This window comes from Dioscorea cayenensis, chromosome 15 (genome assembly GCF_009730915.1).
Source record: "Dioscorea cayenensis subsp. rotundata cultivar TDr96_F1 chromosome 15, TDr96_F1_v2_PseudoChromosome.rev07_lg8_w22 25.fasta, whole genome shotgun sequence".
NCBI lineage: Eukaryota > Viridiplantae > Streptophyta > Magnoliopsida > Dioscoreales > Dioscoreaceae > Dioscorea > Dioscorea cayenensis.
The window spans coordinates 3,833,934-3,852,998 of NC_052485.1; the positions used below are offsets into that span (position 1 = coordinate 3,833,934).

At 31.8% G+C, this 19,065-nt stretch overlaps 3 protein-coding genes across 4 annotated transcripts; all 3 read left to right on the forward strand.

The window, feature by feature from the left end:
• The first annotated feature begins 1,093 nt into the window (after positions 1-1,093).
• On the forward strand, positions 1,094-2,265 carry LOC120278171. Of its 2 annotated transcripts, XM_039285097.1 has the most exons (3): positions 1,094-1,311; positions 1,411-1,883; positions 1,982-2,265. In XM_039285097.1, exons 1-3 carry the CDS (start codon positions 1,245-1,247, stop codon positions 2,111-2,113), a joined length of 672 nt encoding a protein of 223 aa, XP_039141031.1. In that variant the 5' UTR covers positions 1,094-1,244; the 3' UTR covers positions 2,114-2,265. The 2 variants fall into 2 exon arrangements, with proteins under 2 accessions (XP_039141031.1, XP_039141030.1); XM_039285096.1 differs by having other exon boundaries at positions 1,097-1,883.
• Positions 2,266-9,679: 7,414 nt separating this feature from the next.
• LOC120277512 lies at positions 9,680-10,983 on the forward strand. The gene is made up of 5 exons (XM_039284376.1): positions 9,680-9,857; positions 9,938-10,161; positions 10,252-10,537; positions 10,711-10,788; positions 10,906-10,983. Exons 2-5 carry the CDS (start codon positions 9,947-9,949, stop codon positions 10,951-10,953), a joined length of 627 nt encoding a protein of 208 aa, XP_039140310.1. The 5' UTR covers positions 9,680-9,857; positions 9,938-9,946; the 3' UTR covers positions 10,954-10,983.
• Positions 10,984-11,842: 859 nt separating this feature from the next.
• On the forward strand, positions 11,843-18,821 carry LOC120278066 (glutamyl-tRNA reductase-binding protein, chloroplastic). Its single transcript, XM_039284964.1, has 13 exons — positions 11,843-12,058; positions 12,122-12,184; positions 12,320-12,406; positions 12,973-13,071; positions 13,213-13,308; positions 14,096-14,161; positions 14,255-14,345; positions 15,148-15,215; positions 15,293-15,358; positions 16,202-16,252; positions 17,573-17,637; positions 18,079-18,172; positions 18,512-18,821. Exons 1-12 carry the CDS (start codon positions 11,906-11,908, stop codon positions 18,131-18,133), a joined length of 960 nt encoding a protein of 319 aa, XP_039140898.1. The 5' UTR covers positions 11,843-11,905; the 3' UTR covers positions 18,134-18,172; positions 18,512-18,821.
• Positions 18,822-19,065: the final 244 nt, after the last annotated feature.

The following is a 19,065-nucleotide window of genomic DNA, read 5'->3' on the forward strand; positions in this document are numbered from 1 at the left end:
ACAGAGAAGGGATAGATTGGGGGAGGGAGTTTGAATCTAGTACTTGAAGAAAGAATGCCCAAATTCGTTTAGTAAAAGCACAGTCGAGAAAGAGATGCTGAAGATTTTCAGAGGCATTGTGGCAGAGGACACAAGTATTAGTGGAATTTTGAAAGTTGAAGCCTTTCTTGAAAAAATTTGTGAGAGTGAGAATTTTGTCCTCTCCAACTAACCAGCAAAAAAGAGTGACTTTGCTGGGGCATCAAATTTTCCAGAAGTTTGAGTAAAGTGGGCTACGGAGCCCACCATCAATGAGAAATTTATAAAAGGATTTGACAGAGAAATTGCCACTTTTTTCAAGAGCCCAACTGAAGGTATCCTCCTGATTATGGGAGCACTCAGGGATAATATCAATGAGAGCAGAGGGAGATTCGGCAGGGATAGAGGGAAATAAGGATTCTCGATTACTAAGAAGCTGATGAAAATGTCTGATGATAATCCAAGGATCAGCACAATCATAGAATAGAGTAGGCCAGTAATCCTTAAGTAATATCCCGTTATGCCATCAGCCTCAATTGGACACCAGGCATGTTCACAACCTATCTCTTATTATTAGTTAAAAGTTTTCCTTCCATATATACCACTAGATAATCTCATAATTACATACATTAGCCTTGGGAGAACTAACTAGAACATCATCTTCCACAAGTTACTAACTTACCATATAGACAACTAAACAGTCTTCACTGATTTTGATGCTTGAATTGCTCTGATTTTATATTTCAAATGGAAATATGTTAGTAATAACACACTGACACAAGGGTATACAAGTATTTTTATCTTCATCTTTTAAAATCTTTAAATCCTTGATTCCAACCCAAGACCGAAGCAACCGACACCTACTTTATTTTTTATCATTTTAGTTTTTTAAGACCTCTTTTTTCACTTTGGATTGATGACATGCTAATATGACTTCTAATTGTTGTTATATGGGAATCATTTAAGATAAGAAAAGATCTTATCTTATTGTGAAACAACAAGATGATGGACCAGGATAAGCTTAAATAAAAATAAAAATAAAAATAAAAATAAAAATAAAAATAAACAAACAGTAAAAAGTCACTAAGGTTGTGTCATGGACCCTTCTCTTAGGAAAGATAACCATACAATCAACTTCCTTTCCCCTGTTTGCCTTGAAATACCACTCCTGCAACTCCATTATATCCCATCACCACTTGCATACATCTTTCATACAGTTTGTTTCAATGGAGAAAGTATCCATGGAGGTTGATCTTGATGACTGGGAGTTTCTCCCTGATGAACATCACAAAGGTGTCATCTTCTCCTCCAATGAATTCAACTGTTTCTCTAAAGGACTTGTAGATGTTAACTACTTCATCATCAGGCCTTCCCTTCCTTCTCTTTCCACAGATGAATGCAAACACATACAAGCTCAGAGACAAGAACACCAACAAGAAGAAGAACAACAACAACAACAACAAGTCATAGAGTTCAAAGACATTGAAGTTGTTTCTCAGGATGTTGTATCTCAAGTCTTCTTCAAGAAGTGGAAGGAGGATGAGTTTGTGGACAAGAAACTAGATTTGGAGTTAGACTTAGATTTGGACTCTCCCAAGTCCATCACTAGAGGTTCCATTAGTGCTCTGGGTTTTGATGAAGAAGAGAAGTCTGAGGAGGAAGAAGAGGAGGAGGAATTGGATGAGAAGATCATAGAGAAGAAGCCTTGCTTTAATGGGTTTGGAATCACTGTTTGGAGGTGGAGTTTGTGCACCATTGGAGTGGCAGCAGCCACTGTATGTATGCTTTTTTTGGGTGCCAAGCCAAGGCCAAAGCAACTTCACCAAAGTCAGAGACTTCAGTTTCAGATGTATTCTGATGAACAGGTACATTTCTATATATATATATATATATAAATATACATATATATATATATTGAATTATGGATTTTGTTTTAGTCTATGATTGAACTTAATGGTTGTAGAGAATAAAGCAAGTGGTGCAACAAGCTTCAAGGTTGAACCAACCACTGTCCACCATGAGAGGAGGAGCTTCTTCTCCTTTGATTGCAAGGTCTGCTCACATATCATTTGGTGGATACTATGATGCACTTTGATGTATTCAATGAATATGTATGTATTTATCTTTAGTATAAGTGTGTATACAAAGATATAAAGCATATATATATGTATATGTTTGTGCTTATTTTTAGATATCATTAATGTGAAAGAATGAAAAAGGAAGGAAGGATTAAATATATAATTTTCATCCAAGGCATAAAGAATAGGGTATTTTCTGTGTATAAATGATATGATCTTTAAAAAAGAAAGAAAGAGTAAGTGGTTGTGTATGGTATAAAGCATTTGATTGATATTGAAAAGCTTACAAAGAAAGAGGAAGGTGGTGTTATTGCAAATGGGCAGATGGCATGGTTTGGTTGTGTTTATAAATTATAATTATAATAGGTGTCTGTTTTAGGCAGTGCCAGGTGTCAGCTTGTTCTGTGTTTTTTTATAGTGGGAAGATGATGAACTATTTGGGTTGTGCTTATCATCTTTCTTTTTTTTTAATTTAATTTTTTTTTTTCAAATCATACATTTATGAAGTACTACTGAGGTACCCATTTTAGAAAATTATAATTAATTATTTAAAAATTATTTGGTAAAATACAAAAACTTAATTACTCTTTTTCACGGTGAGATTAGGAAAATAAATATTATAGAAGAGTAAGTAATTATGTGCCAAAAAAATTTATAATCAGGTGATTTTAGTCTGATTATGAAAGATGAGTGCGAGATTTTTAAATATTTGGAATTTAAATTTTATGAAATATAGTAATGATAACAGATTTTTTGTCATCGGTTGATGATGTATAGGTTGTATTATCAATTTTCAGCTTGTTGTCAATAAAAAAATAAGTAATAGCTTAATACTCTTAAAAATGGGAAGTTTAACAATAGTTCAAAAAAAATTGTAATAAAATGTTTCTTATCTTAAGAACTACTTGCCTTATAAATTAAAAAGCCAGCCTTTTGAATTGATCAACTTTTATTTTAATTTATATTTCTTTTCATATTTGAAGTTCACACTTATAACCAATTTTATTTGTTAATTAATTAATACTTTTTAGCAGAGTCTAGAATAGGGGTCATTTTCTGCGTGGTTTATTATTATTATTATTATTATTATTATTATTATTATTATTTATACACATCAGAAATCATGCTACCACTTCAACAGGGGAGAGGAGAGGGGAGGGGAGGGGGTGAGGGGGAGTAAGAAAGGGAGGACCGGAGGAGTATAGAGGGTTTAAAAAAATTTTATGTTTGGTTCAATGGAGAGTGTGGAGGGTAATCTATTTTTGGTTAAAAGAAGGGGTGAGGAGGAGTGAGGAGAGATCTGATGTGTATTTTACTAATTTGCCTTTTTATATAAAATTGATCATAATATTTTTTTTATACATAACTAAAAGATTATATTGTACAAACTTTGTTAATATTAAAATTAAGATTAATATTAGTAATAATATTATTTGTATAACTCAATTATATTGTCAAACATCCAATGGTGAACTACACTAACTACACCTAAGTTATTCCCATTTTTTATATTTGTTTATCATTCTTATATTATTATTATTATTTAGAAAAAAATATTATTATTAATCTTCAATTGACACATTAAAAATAAGATAAATAATAATAATAATTATTATTATTATTATAAAATTAGATTTAAAAAAGAAATTATCGTAATTTCTCAAATTGATATAGGATACTTTGGTTTTTTCATAAAGATTTAAACATTAAAATTTGTTTTAATAATCCCACCCCTCCAAAAGACCCTGATTTAGAGGGGTGGGATATAAAGGGTTTGGAGGGGTGAAACACCCCTCCAAACTCCTCCTCCTCTTTCTCACTCCCCCAACCAAACAACCTTCACCTCTCCTAACTCCCCCTCACCCCTCCAAAGACCTCCAACCAAATAAGGGGTAAAAGAAGTTCAGCCTATCTTCTCCCATGTCTCTTTGACTTTGTGGGTCTCAATGAGAGACTTATTCTATCAATCTCATAACCCTTTAGATATAATTATGTAAGAATATTTAATTTAATGGGCAAATCCTAATAGCTTCAATCCCACCCTTTTTTGAGTGATTTAAGAGTTGGAAAGTAATATAACCTTCACAAATAGATTTTTCTACATATTTTTTAATAATAAAGAACTTATAAGTTTTTAGGACGAAAGCTCTAAATTAGCTTTGCTCTCTAGAAAATAAGTTTATCCATTTGATTGGTTTGAGATAACAAAATTTTAACCTTAAAAAACTTGGCTAAACGAGATTGTAAGTGTAATTTGGCACAAGACTATGAAAACATTGGATTACCTATTCTTAAAGTGCACTTACACTAATCATATTTAGAATTATTTTGGTTATATTCGTAGCCTATCTCATTTCTAGCTTTAATGAGTAGGGTTTGGATATCTTGGATTTTCAATTTTGAACTATAGCAATAATAGACATGCAGATTTCTCACGAAAGTTATTTTCTTGAATATTTAATTAGAAAAAAATAATTGAATTTTTAATCAATTTACTCTTCTCCAAACATCAATTATTATTAATATGGATTATATGTTTTTATTTTGGTCATTAGCAGCCTAGAATTGTTTGAAAAAAATCAAGTTGGGAGATGAGTCCACACTACAAAATGCAATCTTGACTTTTGTGTATGTCCTCCGTCGCTACAGAGAGTTTTGACAAAATTGATGATCCATGATTTAACATGAGTGTCTATCCTCTTGAACGTCTAGAAAAAAATAATTTTACTTGGATGTCCTTACATAGTGTGCTCTGTAATTTTTTTTTTATTTTTTTTTCCTTCAATTTTACAGTTAGTTAGGATGGTTTATCAACTCCTGTGATTGTATTCAAATTTTGTTGGTATTTTATTATGTACTTTTTTTTTAATATATTGTTTCTTGCTCACTTGTCGATTTGATAAAATTATGGTTTATGTATTTTTATAAAAATAAAAAAAAAAAATTGAGCAGTTATGGAATAAATTAACATTCACAGCACATAAGTGATCAGAGTCCAAGTTTTTCTGCATTTCTTAAAAAAAATCTATTTGAAATTTAAATGTTAAATGAAATGGAGAGAGAGAGAGAGAGAGAGAGAGAGAGAGAGAGAGAGAGAGAGCAAAAAAAGCTTACCATTTATAAATAATTATCTTGCATTAAATGACTAATTAATACAAGATTTACTACTTTAAACCCCATTAATGCTGAGAGAGAGAGCAAAAAAGCTTACCATTTATAAATAATTATCTTGCATTAAATGACTAATTAATACAAGATTTACTACTTTAAACCCCATTAATAATGCTTACCATAATAAAATTTCTTACACATAATATCTAAACAAATAAAGAGAGATGACAGGTATTGATAACACTCTTGTTCATTAATTTATTTATATATTTTGTTTGAATAAATAAATGAAACTTATGAATATATATTATTCACCAGCAGAAAACATGGTTTGTGGGTACTCCTCCAGCAGACATTACAACTCTGAATAATAACATTCATTATGCTTTTGGTCAAGTGAATTGTGAAATAATATCAAAATGTACAAATGTTTCAATCATGATAATATATATTTTTTTCCATGCTTCTATGGCATGAACCTTTAATTGTGATTTCAAAGGCCATAGCCTTATTTCTACTGTTTTGTTTACCAATATGAGCGACTAGATCATTAAAAAAGACAAGGGTATACATAAGTTTCGACGGAACAAATGGGGTCACGGCATGTGTACATATGGGTGTTGAAACTACCCGCATACAACCATTACTTACACTCCCTGAAATATGCCCTCATTCATGATTTGAACTCTCACCACTTGTAAAGAATTTTAATAAAGACCCGATTGGTCTTATCAATAGAATATTTGGACATTGGTCTTATTCATGCTGTTGATCTTATTAAGGTGTGTGTTTTTAAATGTAAAATTAATCAGTTATTTTTGTTTTTTTAATTAACTCATTTGTTGTGAATTCTTTGCAGGGTATGATCAATGTACTTTTGCTTGATGCAATGTTTCTTATTCATGTTTGTTTGTTTTGAGGAATGAATGAAAATGAGTGGAATTCTTGTGCTTGTTAGTTATTTCCATGTTTACATATTTTGCAAGTTAAACAATGAAAGATAAATGATAATATGACATAAAAATAAAAAATAAAAAATATAAATAAAAAAAAGACAAGGGAGCAAATGAAAAACTTGATCTAATTTCCTTGGGTTCTCTCAACACTAATCTTGGTAAAATGACATCTAATATCAGACTAGCTAAGTGTCACTTACCTCTTTACTGTTTATCTCTTGTGTGGTCTTATCTTCACCATTAGTGAAATATGTGGCTTGTAACCGTTCTCTTTTCCATTTATTTTTTGTGATATTAATTTTTATTTGCTTTGTTTGTAACTATTTTGTCCTTCTTAATAAAATTATGGTTCATCAGTTTTTTTATGAAAAAAACAGACGCTTGATTTGGCTATCTTATTTGTTTCCTAAAACTGAAGCAAAATATGAAATAAGGATAGCAATTGAAGGAGAAGCTATATATATATATATATATATTAAACAATTTGAAGTTCTTATCAAGGGGTCTCTTTGTCTGCTTGACATTGCTTTCCAAGTTTTCTCTTCTTATTATTTTTTTAAATATGTTTATCAATTATCAAGCAAACTTTTTTAATAAGAAAAATAGGCCGTTGTTGTTGTTCTCTCTTTTTTTTAAAGAAACCGGTGATATGAAATATTAACTCTCTTATTATTGGGATTAGTTACATTTTATCTTTTTTGTATTTATTCTTTCAGTTCATTTTATATATTAAAAAAATACATAGATAAAGCCACTCAAAAGTATAAAAAGAAAAATGAGTATAAGTACAAATAAAGGAGTTAAGTTACTTAAGTATAGTTAAAGATATGCATATAATATAAAGAGTAGAAGTCATGGAAAATTACTAATGATGGTTAGGTGATTTCATAATAATAATAAAAAAAGTTATAAAATAACCACCAAAAGGGATCATCTATCCATTACTACTTTATTAATCTTAAATGTTAAAAGGTCTTTGATTGATTCTATTATGGGTGTTTGGTTTGAAGGAAAGGAATGTGAATCATTACTTATATTGAGAAAACCCTTGTTTGGATATGGAGTAATGGGAGTGGGAGAGACATGGGCAAAAAATGAGAGAGGCATGGAGGGGAGTTTCCATGCCTCTCATTTTTGAGGGGAGTGGGACGGGAATGAGGGTTATGATGGGTAAATTTACCCATTTACCCTTTTACTTTTTTAATTATAAATCTATTAATCTAAATAATCTCTTATAATAATTAAATAATAATTAACCCGAAAATATTTAAATACAATATTAATTATAACAAATAAATGAATAGTATTAAAGTGAACTATTTTAATTTAATACTTAATTATTGTAATTAAAGTGAATAATAATTAATATGAATGGTTATTATGACTTAATTTTTTAATTAAAGTTAAATAATTATTTATTATGGTTAATTAATTATTAATTAATGATATTAACAAAAATTTGGATATTAACAAATAGTGTCACATGTGAGCTATTAAAGTTAAATATCTTTTTATAATAATGAATTTATTTTAATATTTAAATAATTTTAAAAATAATTATCACACCTCATTATATATATAAAATAATGATATTCATTTATATAAAAGCGCATGACGGTCATTTTATCATATCTTTTTTTTTCACTTTTTCTCATTCCCAATAAACTACCTCCCCAATCCTTCCAACCAAACATAGTTTTCATACCCATGCATTTTCCAATCCCCCTCATTTTCAATACTCCTCCACTCCTCTCCATTCCATTCCTTGCAACCAAACGGCCCCCGTTCATGAGAGTTTTAACTAGCACTAAAACAGACACATAAAAAATTGAAATTGGGTTTGATAGTCATTACATAATCCCTAGCTTAAATCTCTTCAAATCCTATGCTTTAAATGGTTTTTTATTCATTTTTTAAATTTAATTTATCTTTAATTATTTTAATTATTTTTTCCTTAATTATTAAAAATTTTACGAGTCACTAGCATGCTCTAAATAAGCTCATCTAGAGTGTTAATATTTTTATTTTTTGAGGGGAAGAAAAAATAAGTAAATTTAAATAAATAGATTATGACATGAAAAAACTAAAATTAAAAACGTGTCAAGAATATATATATATAACCATGTGATGCTACATACATGGCATGGGACTAGTAGTTGGCATCCAACCATCATCTTTTTGAATTTTTTTTCCCTCATCTAATGACCACCTAACCATATTTGACCCTAATTAGGTTTGAGTGGGACCAAATTAGAAATAATCAGAATTTTTTTTATTTATATATTATATAAACACCATAATTTGAAAATATAAATTTAAGTATTTTATACATTCATGGATAGAGTCAACTATTTTTCTTTATTTTCAGAAAAAAAATCATTTCATATTTGTTTATTATGGAAAATATTGGTTTATCACTTGTATGCATATAAATATTTTCTTTTAGAGGGATATGTGAGCAATTATTCTCATCAAAATAAAAATATATCTATATAAATATTAAAATAGGAAAGTCTCATGTCAATGTTAAGAGCTCATTAAAAGTTTTCTCACCAAAATCATATAATATTACAACAATATTAAAATATTTATAAATATCTCTAATTTTGTACCAAAATTTTAAAAATAAATTATAATTTCAAAATTATTTATAATTTAAAAAATAAATTATAATTTCAAAATTTGATAAAAGTTTGATATAAAATATATGGTTGAAATATAAACTACAATTAATTGTAGATTATTAGAGAGATTCTATTTTAACAACAAGAAAACATTTATAATTTAGTTCTCAATTAATTCAAATTATTAGAGGGTTCATTTTGCTAAATCACAGAAATATTTGTAATTTAATCTTAAATTATTTATAATTTATTGAAGAGAGCAAATTATATATAATATGTAGCATTAATTTATGTTATATATAATTTTATTATAATATTTTTTTATTAATTTTCAAAAAATAAATAATTTAATCACTTTAACTCCATTTGACTAAAAACGAAATTAAAGAATCATTTATAATAATAAGAAAATTTATAAATAATTTTTAAAATTTAGACTCAGTGTGTTCATTTTAAATTTTTGAATGAGAATATATTTAGTTAAATTTCAAATATTATTATCAAAATTATAATAATTATATCCGATGCTGATATTATTTTTAATATATATTTATCCTTTATAAATAATTCGGACATAACACTAGCATATATTATGGATCTATATTTAATTGGGCCATGAGTCCAGAACTTGGTCCATAAGATAAGAGAAAGCCCACAAGAAGTTTTTAATTTTCAATTTAGTCCCTGATTTTCAGCGCACGTAGTCACGTGACAGGATCCAATCACCTTCCGGTAAGGTGACCCCCCAGGAAACTCCCCCTTTCGGAAAGAAAAGAACCCGTTTTCATTCAGCTATCCATCATCCACCGTCCATTTCCCATCCTACGGTCCAGATCCGATCAAAACCTCTCCTATATACAAACCGAGAGGTTTCTCCACCGGAGATGAACAAGAGCACAAGCGAGGGCTGGAGAGGCTGCGTAGGAGAAAAAAAAGAAGGAAAAGAGTGAAAAAAACCCATTTTGATCCTATTTTCCTTGAATCTTATCCAATTTCCTCATTTCTTCGCTGAAAATCCTTGATTTTTTGATCCATTTGTTCATCTACTTCATTTGAATCAAGGATTTGAGGTAAAGGTTGTGATTTTTCATGCATTTTATGGATTGAAATCTAGGTTTTTGATGGTTTTGGCCCATTTTGAGTCTTCTAGGGTTTGGAGATGGAGAAGGAGACGAAGAGTAGCCAAAGACCGCCGCGAATAGCGCCGGAGCCGGAGTTTCCCTTGCAGTGGGGAAGCCGGAAGCGGCTCCGGTGTGTCAGAGTGCGAGATGAGACCACACCGGATAGATCCGATGGCCGGCGGCGCATCAATCGCCGCATCGTTGATAAGGATCTACCTTTTCCTCCCCTTCTCCCCATCCCTCTCCATCCAAGGTTTGCACTTCTACGTTCTTCGAAAGAGAGCCAAGTTTGAAGATTAGGGTTACGGTTAGGGTTAAAACTGGTTGATGATCTTTCCGGCAGGATATCAGAGTCGGCGGGGAGTGATAGTCGGAAATCGAGATCTGCGTCGCTGTCGCCGGAGAAGGAGGATCGGTTCTATACGACGAGGGGTTCACTGGCGGCGTGCGAGGAAAATGGGCATGGGATTGGGATTGACGAGAGAGGAGCTGGCGCCATGGTTTCCATGCCGAGGTTCTTCGTTTCTCTTTCGAACAAGGAGAAGGAGGAGGACTTCATGGCCATGAAGGGTTGCAAGCTTCCTCAGAGACCTCGGAAGAGATCCAAGCTCCTCCAAAAATGTCTTCTTGTGAGTTTTTTTCACTTGTTTTTGGGTGAAATTTGGGGTTTTTTTTCCCTTTTTTTATTTTTCACTGATTTTTTTTTTGTGGGGAAATTGGGGGATTTTATTTATTTATTTATTTATTTATTTATTTTGGGTCAAATTTTTTTGATTTTTCATTGATTGTTTTTTGGATGAAGCTTGTGAGTCCTGGAGCTTGGCTTTCAGAGTTGTCTCATGAGAGATATGAGGTTAGAGAGAAGAAGAGCTCAAGAAAGGTACCATTTTTCTTTAATTAATTAATTAATTATTTATTTATTTATTTTTTTATTTTTGGTTTTTGATTCAAGGTGTAATTTTTTTTTTGTTGGTTTTGGTTTGGTTTTTGGATGCAGAGGAGAAGAGGATTGAAAGCTATGTGTTTGGAGAGTGATTCAGAATGATTTTAAATTAGAAAGTGATTTTTGTATTTTGAAATCTTATTCACCGTGGGAAATGAAATTTTGTTTATGATTTTTTTTTCTTCTATTTTTCTTTCTTTATTTATTTTTGGTGTATGTTTGAATGTTAGGAGATTGGGGGAATTCATGGTCCATATGGAAAGTACTATTATTTTACCAATTGAATGAATTACATTATAGAATTTGTTTTATGTTTTATTTATCATTTTTCTAATGAGTGTTAATTTCTAAATTTCATATGATTTTTTGTTTAATTATGTGAAAGTTGTAAGTCTCCAAGAACATGTTTATATATATATATTAATTATTTATTATTGTAATTATTCTAAAATTAAAGAAATTCATTTTCTTAGAACAACAACTCTGTTTACTTATTTAAATAACAATCATTAGACTCTTACCCTGTTGTTATGAAATATTACCTAACTTCACTCCAACTACTCTATTTTTTTAATTAGTTTTAAAAATTATTAAAAAAAATCATGGCAATTTACTACAATTTCAATATTGTTGAAAATACAAGGTCCTCTCTCCTTTCTTTATTGAGTAATACTCACAATGAATCCGTATTCCTTGGAATTATGATGGTAACAATGTACTCATGGTTAGTATTCAAAAGTTAAATAATTTAAATTTATATAATTATCTAACCACGCTGTTAAAATTTTCTTTTTCAATTATTTATTTTAAAGAAAAAACTTAGAATCGTCATAAACAAAAATAATTCAAAATCAAATGCATATGAAACTCAATCATGACCGTTGATCTCTTTCCACATAAAGAAATTATGACCGTTTGAGAGTTGCGTGACTATAAAGTCACCAAATATATATATATATATATATATTTATATATTAAATAATAAAAGAGAGAGAGAGAGAGAGAGAGAGAGAGAGAGAGAGAGAAAGAGAGAAGGAAGCGGGAGCGCTAAGCGATGACGACCTTCTTCAGTACGCCATCGATCCACTCCTCTAGACTATTGCTCCATGGCTTCCGTATCAATGGAGTCTCCTCATCTCTGCCTCTCTCTCGGACCCTCCATTGCTCTCATGTGGCCATGGCATCAACCGCTTCTCAGTCATCGCAGGTGACATCACTCTATTCTTAGCCTTTTTTGTTTTGGATTTGATTTTCTGAGTTTTTAGTGCAGACCGTGGAATCTGGTGATGCCGGTGGTGGTTCAGATGTTTTCCAGTTGATTCATGCCCATCAGGTGGACTATGGGTATTGAGGAACTTGTGTTTTGTTGATTTATTGTTGTTTTGTGGGGTGATGAGACATTTGAAAGGAGAATTTTGATGAAAGTTTGAATTTTTGGTTGTGTGAACTTGGTTTTGATTTATTACAGGCTGCTGCTGCTCGGCTCTCTCCGATTGAGGAAGCGCGGACATTGCTTAATTATAGTGTTCGGGGTGTGCTTTCTAGTTTTTCCAAGGTTTCGCTTTCTTCTCTGTTGTGGATTGGATGAGTCATGCCATGTTTGTGTGATGCTTCTTTGTTCTGTGGTTTATGATCTTTTTCTTTTGTTTCGATTGCATTTACTTTCAACTTGATGCTGCCATGCACAATTACTCAACTTTGTTATTTAGCTTGTGTTCAATATCTTATCAATGATGTTTTAGATTTCTAAAAATAGTGTCAATGCCTATTTTTTCGTTTCAATGTAATCTTATGAATTTTTCTTTTCTTCTTTTTTTTTTCTATGTATTTTCTGAGCACACCCAGTCCCCAGGATGGAATATAAAAGGATATTAAAGGTCACTCATGGCACTCATGTTTCATATTATTGGTTTGGCTTGGATGTAGTTGGGGGTCATATGAACAAATAGTATTCTTAGTAAGATAGTAGTTTGAAATTTTTATTTTGAGAAACGGGGACATGCTGGAAATCATTTCCTCAGTGGGACATTAGCTTGAGAAAATTATTTTTAATAAAAGGGTTTCATGTTTCTCAGTGCCAAGGAGGATATTGGCTTGTTTGGCTTACTTTTACCTTTTCAGGATCATGAGGGTTATCCATCTGGATCAATGGTGGATTTTGCATGTGATGATAATGGCTCCCCAATATTGGCAGTCAGTAGTTTAGCTGTTCATTCAAAGGTCTGGTTGTCGTTAATATGTTATTCCTTCTTTAAAATATCACATGTATTCCTTATTTAATATCCATGTTATATCATTAGCTTCATTGCCTTGAACTCTATGATCTTTATCCTAAAAGGTGGAATCTCTTGGTATTTGCAGAATTTGTTGTGTAATCCTAAATGCTCCTTGCTTATTGCAAAAGATCCCCAAGATAGGACTGATGTTGTCATTACTCTTCATGGGGATGCAATTCCTGTATGCTCTTCTTAGTCTCTTTTACTCTTTTACTCTAATTACTTGTATGTTTTAAACGGGTGCAGGAAATGTATTTGGAATTTGGACGCCTTATTTGCTAAGAATACCAGTGTGTTTATGATCTTGCAGCATTATTTCGATATTTGTATTATATGATAATTTTTGTTCTGATGCGTATATTTGCTGGTAGTTTTGAGTGTTGCGCTACTAACACAGCATTTCCCTTATCCCTTCATTGCTTCCCCTGCATTAAAAACCTAATGCATACTCAGAAGAAAAATATTTCTTAAAAACTTTGAATTTTGCTCCTGCTAGGGTTCTGATCATCTATTTATGAATAAATATTCTCAGAGAACTTTTACATCTTCTTGTTTGACTGTTGTTAATAGATGTAAGGCCAGCTGTGAGTTTCTTAAATAGACAATCTTCAGAAAAGAAACAAAACCAGATTTAAAAATAGATAGTCGTCAACCACGTGGATATTTTTTGGATTCCCTTTGATGTACTTAATTCAGTGTCCCTGTTTCACCTTTCCCGAAACAATTATAAATTCTACCCTGAAGTTTACTGCAATATTAGATATTTGAGTTGAAGGCACTCTTTGTGATTGCTATGTACTAATGTTTAATTAATGTTTGCATTCTTCCTCTGTGCTCATTTATGAGTATCAGAAATGCATATTTTTCTTTATTTCTTATTATAACTTGAGCTCTTTCTTTTCAGCATGATGTGATCTTCTTGTTTTCACTTCTGTTTTAATGCCCTTTAAAAAGATCTTACCCTTTAGGTATCTGAGAAAGATAGAGAAGCTGTGAGATCTGTATATTTAAGAAAGCTTCCTGATGCTTTCTGGGTAATTTCTTAACTATCAGTTTCATATTTATTTCGTAATTTGGATATGCTATGTCTTGCGTGATGTTCTAAAATAAAGCATTATAAATTATAGGTGGACTTCGGTGATTTTCACTTCATCCAGATAAAACCTAAATTTGTGCGATATGTAACTGGAGTTGCAACAGCTTTATTAGGATCAGGAGGTATATATACATGTTCAAAATTTCATTTGTTTTTTATTTTTTTATTAATTATTATAATGGTTCTCAGCTACCCTATAGTTCAAACTTTTGCTTTGTTTTTCCCCCTTAGAGGCACTAGTGACATGTGCTTATCGAAATGGTTGCTTAACCAATTTAGGGTAATATCAGATATAATCTAGGTGGTTTAAAGTGGATTTGGATTTTAGACCTTAGCCTTTTCTAATATTTTAATTAATAAAAATTTATAAAGAATAACTAAACTACCAGATGCTATTCTGTAGTGAACTCAAGAATTCCTATTCATTTGGATTGAAGTGAGGGGAAGTGGGGAAGTGTGGGGGAGGGAGTGGTCTAACTTATCCCCACTCCTGGTGTTCAGTTGTCCTGACTCCCACTTCCGTCTGAAGTGGATTTTGAACTAAACTCACTTTAGCACTTTTTCTACACAAGTAAGGGAAGTGAGCCAATTTGTAAAAACTCACTTCCCCTCACTGCCAAAGCCTTTTAATAACCAATATCTAAATTCTCTGGTTCTATTCTCCCTTCCTGACAAATAAACACTATAAGTACTGGAAGTGATATTACTTTCCCACTTTAGGGAAGCACCATTTCCTCACTTCTCCCCACTTTCCCACAAGTGAACAGGCTTTAAAATGCAAGTTTTTTTATCTGCTTGTGTATGGATTAGTGTGAAAATAAGATAGTGTGTGGATATTTTGGTTTAAACTTGACGTTTCCCCTTTTTGGTGTGATGTGGAACTTATTTCATGGTTTTTTGCTTGTAATATGTTGTTGTGACTAGAATTTGGTGCTGAAGAGTTCAAAGCTGCAAAAGTTGATCCAATATTTCAGTTTTCAGCCCCTATTACGGTAACCTCACTCTCTGAATGATGTTCTTTTTATTAATGAACAATATCACTATTTTGACTTGCTGGTTTTTCTCTTAGTCCCACATGAATAAGGATCACCCCGAAGATACAAAGGCAATAGTGGAATACTCAACCTCAGTGAAGGTAAAATTCTGTATCGGATAATTTTTTTGGTATGGCATCAGCCATGAATCCCATCTTGGATTCAACTTTGTTGGCTACTTGTATACCTGTATTACTCCCTCTTATCCTTATATTTATCTTTATCTTCCAAAACAGCATGTGTTTTTCAACTAGTTCACTGTAGTTGTCTTAGTTTCTTATATGCCCATGTAGGTCTGAAAATTATTGATAAAATCCTTTGTGCGCAAATTTCTTTCTGTTAAGCAAGCATGTATTTAAAGTATATAACTCAAATGATTGTCTATTCTTAAATTTAAATAATACCTTATACATTTATCAAATAGGTTGACATGAATTGATCCTTCACTGTAACATCCCTATTTCCATTTACATAATGCAAAAGAGCTTTTTTGAACCTAGTTATTCCAATTAATGTAGGTATATGTGGTGTTCCGTTACCTATTGAGTTAATATGAGATGCTTTCTTCTAGTAGATAGTGATGGAACTTGGGTTCTATATGGGGGTATTAAAGTGATGAGTTACGTACAGGCTCTTGCTTGATTGTCATTGCTTGTGGGTGTTTCTTTATATTACATCTTTTACTGATGCTGTAGTTATCTAAGCACTCTGGTAATTCTATTCTGCTTACTTGCTGTTGCTTGTAGGTTTCTGATCATATTTTGTTTTCATAGACAGATAACTCTGCAATTCTGCTTACTTCCTGTTGCTTGTGGGTTCTTGATCATATTTTATTTTCATAGACAGATAACTCTGCTATGTGTTTTAGTTATTTAAGTGCTTCCATAGTCCTTTTCTCCTCAATTTGAACATTGAGCAATTGCCCCAATAAAATATTTTTTCAGGTGGATTCTGCTTACATGCTGGATGTTGACAGCCTTGGCTTCAATGTTAAGGTACTTTCAATTCTTGGTGCAGCTCCTTTGGACTTTTACCAACACATGGAAATTCTTTCATTGTGCTCTTTCTTAACCTGTGTACTGATTTTTTTTTTTTTTAAGTTTTTTGGGTTTTAAAGACATAAAGCGCTTCTTCATGTAGTCAAACTACTACATTCAAGATGACCAGCACAACTTAATGGTAGAGTCTTGAAAACCAAATCTGCAAAATCAAATTTCCTTTACCTTTAAAAGTTAATCAGATAAACTCATAATCATAATCTGTAGTTAACCTGTAACCTTAAAGCATATTTAGAGGGTGCTTTATCGCGAAGAGAATTTTTAAAATGCAATTGCTGATCATTTTGCTTCAAAATGGTAAGCCATGCTCAACTTTTATTGTAAATCATCCTTTTGCATGTTCAACAGATTTCTTCGCTTAAAATTATGAGGGTATTGTAAGCAATCCATCATTACTTTGGTTTTGATCTGATCTGCATGTTCTTTTTTCAGATTGACCTTTCTTTAGATTATTGATTACTTGGCATCAGTATATCCTTTCCTAGTGATTATATATGCATGTTTTTCTGCCCTTCACATTTTCCTTTAGCCAAAATGGAGTGGGCTTTTATTTCGTCTATTAGATTCTGTAATGAGAGGGTCAGAATGGAATCTTCCCTGTTTGAAAATCATTGGTATAATATCACTCTGTAGGTCTTCGGACAGTGTTTACTTGTTTAGGAGCTGTTTGTAGGTTCTGAGGTCATTTCTAAATTGTTTCCCCACCCTTTTGTTGTAATTTTCATTGGTTGATACTCATACTGGGATATTAACTGCTTATATGATAAGTTCTGCAAGTTTAATGGAATTTCTTTCTTCTGAGTAATTCCGCAAAAATGCCTTGTTGAAAATGCCTTTTATTTTGGTCCAACTTCAAGAGCATGCGATTACAATGATGCGTTGAAATAATGTATTATGGAGCTTCAGTTCCAGAGGATGATATCAAAGAATTTTGGGAGGTGGACCTCTATTCTCTATAGCTACTCTATGAGTGGATCCTATTAGTTAGGTATTAATTGTGTGGTAATCCCCAAAAGTTGCATTATAATGGTTTCATAGTGCTATTTATATAGTTGCAATTAAGATGTAATAGCGCATTATCCTATTATTTCCTCAATCTATACTATCTTATGCCAATATTTGGATCGAGTTTCTTTTGGTTTCTCTTTCCAATTCTTTCAGTAGATGGCTTCAGTTGTTTTATTCAACATGAAGATCTTAATTTTCTCTACTGAGATTGCAAATTTGATTTATATATGCAACTTCACTTCTGTTCAGGCTGGTTTCCAAGGAAGTACTCTGAAACTTCGGATTCCTTTCCCTAGACGTGCAGAAGATAGAAAGTAAGCTTTCTTATGGCGTTCATTTTCAAATCAGAAGAGCATCCTTAGATGTACTTTGTTCAATCTTTTTGTTTTTGACAAGGAACTTCTCTGATGTCATGTTTAGATTTTTTACTTGGTCCCTACCATATATTTTAAATATTTTTCTAAGGCCTTTCATTTTCAACTCTTTCATGAATTCTTCTGTTGAGTAGCATGCCATCATTTTTGTTGCTTCAGTCCGTGTGGTTTTTTCTGCTACACTTAGTGTACCTCAGGAATTGTGCTTTGTGATATCTTTTGATGCTTTTGTAGACCTTATATAAGCCTTATCCACGCCCTAAGCTGATGAAATATAATTTTTATTAGGAGTAGAATTGTTTGTTGCTTTATTATTTTTGTTTTTTCTTGATTGAAAATTAAATTTCTATCTGATCAGCATTTTCTTGTCCTGTGATGCAGGGATGTGAAAACTCTTATAGTAGAAATGCTCCAAGCTGCTAGAGCATCAAGCTAAACAACCAACCATGTCCGTGTTAGTGTGTTGGCAGGCAAAGTATGATGTTGAGATTATGCCCATGTTCATTCTTTTAAGCAAATGTTAACATAGACTCTTTCATCATTTAACTGAATTTGTTTGATTTACGACCGACAAGGTGGTTGAGACCATCAACAGAAAGCAAAATATTGAGGCATTTTCTTTAACTATATATGATAGTTACCCCAAAATGTAGGAAAACCCACTAAGGGAAGATAATAATTTTTTATTCTATTGCCATTTGAAAATCACAGATGATAGCATAGATTTATTCTGCAGCCATTAGTGAATGTTCATATCATACAACTTATTATATGGTGATGATATAAATGATCTAATTTAACGGTCTACTTTCAGGTTAGGTGAAGCTTGAAGCAGCATGCAAACTACTTTTAGCGCTTGCACAAAAGAATCTTGAGTTCAATTTATGTACTAGTTGCAGACATGAGGAATCCATGCCAGTCCATGAGGTTGTTTAAAATATCTTACATAATTTGGGGCTTGATGCATAATCTGATCTTGCACGTTGGTGTGGAGACTGAATAGACTATATGATAGAAGATAAAGTTTATCATTTAATCAACTAAAACAATGTTGCTTGTACTGCTAAATTGGGTAAATATATGACTTTACAGTAAATCTACTCCCAGAGCAATGATCAAAGTTCCACACTGTTTTTTTTTTTTCCTTTAGAAGCTATTCCCAACTAATTTTTTGATTGTTACAGGTATTCTTAGCTTTTGTAGTTTGATGAGCTGTGAGAGGCCAATTGCATTGGTTAGAGGCTCAATTAAGGTACAACTCTTAGTTCAAGTGGATAATTGCATTCCCTATATAAATTATTTTATTAGCATTTGTTAGAGTTAGGTGTTATTCTTCCGACATTTGATCGTTAATCAGGACTTGGTACT

What these genes read in the sequence shown, in the direction of transcription:
- LOC120278171 (XM_039285096.1), top strand. Translation starts at nt 1,245, where the DNA reads ATGGAGAAAGTATCCATGGAGGTTGATCTTGATGACTGGGAGTTTCTC. An exon ending in AGATGTATTCTGATGAACAG is followed by an intron (nt 1,884 to 1,981) that starts GTACATTTCTAT and finishes TAATGGTTGTAG; the next exon opens with AGAATAAAGCAAGTGGTGCA.
- LOC120278066 (XM_039284964.1), top strand. Translation starts at nt 11,906, where the DNA reads ATGACGACCTTCTTCAGTACGCCATCGATCCACTCCTCTAGACTATTG. An exon ending in AGTTGATTCATGCCCATCAG is followed by an intron (nt 12,185 to 12,319) that starts GTGGACTATGGG and finishes GATTTATTACAG; the next exon opens with GCTGCTGCTGCTCGGCTCTC. An exon ending in TTCATGGGGATGCAATTCCT is followed by an intron (nt 13,309 to 14,095) that starts GTATGCTCTTCT and finishes CTTACCCTTTAG; the next exon opens with GTATCTGAGAAAGATAGAGA.
- LOC120277512 (XM_039284376.1), top strand. Translation starts at nt 9,947, where the DNA reads ATGGAGAAGGAGACGAAGAGTAGCCAAAGACCGCCGCGAATAGCGCCG. An exon ending in CCCATCCCTCTCCATCCAAG is followed by an intron (nt 10,162 to 10,251) that starts GTTTGCACTTCT and finishes TCTTTCCGGCAG; the next exon opens with GATATCAGAGTCGGCGGGGA. An exon ending in TCCTCCAAAAATGTCTTCTT is followed by an intron (nt 10,538 to 10,710) that starts GTGAGTTTTTTT and finishes TTTTGGATGAAG; the next exon opens with CTTGTGAGTCCTGGAGCTTG.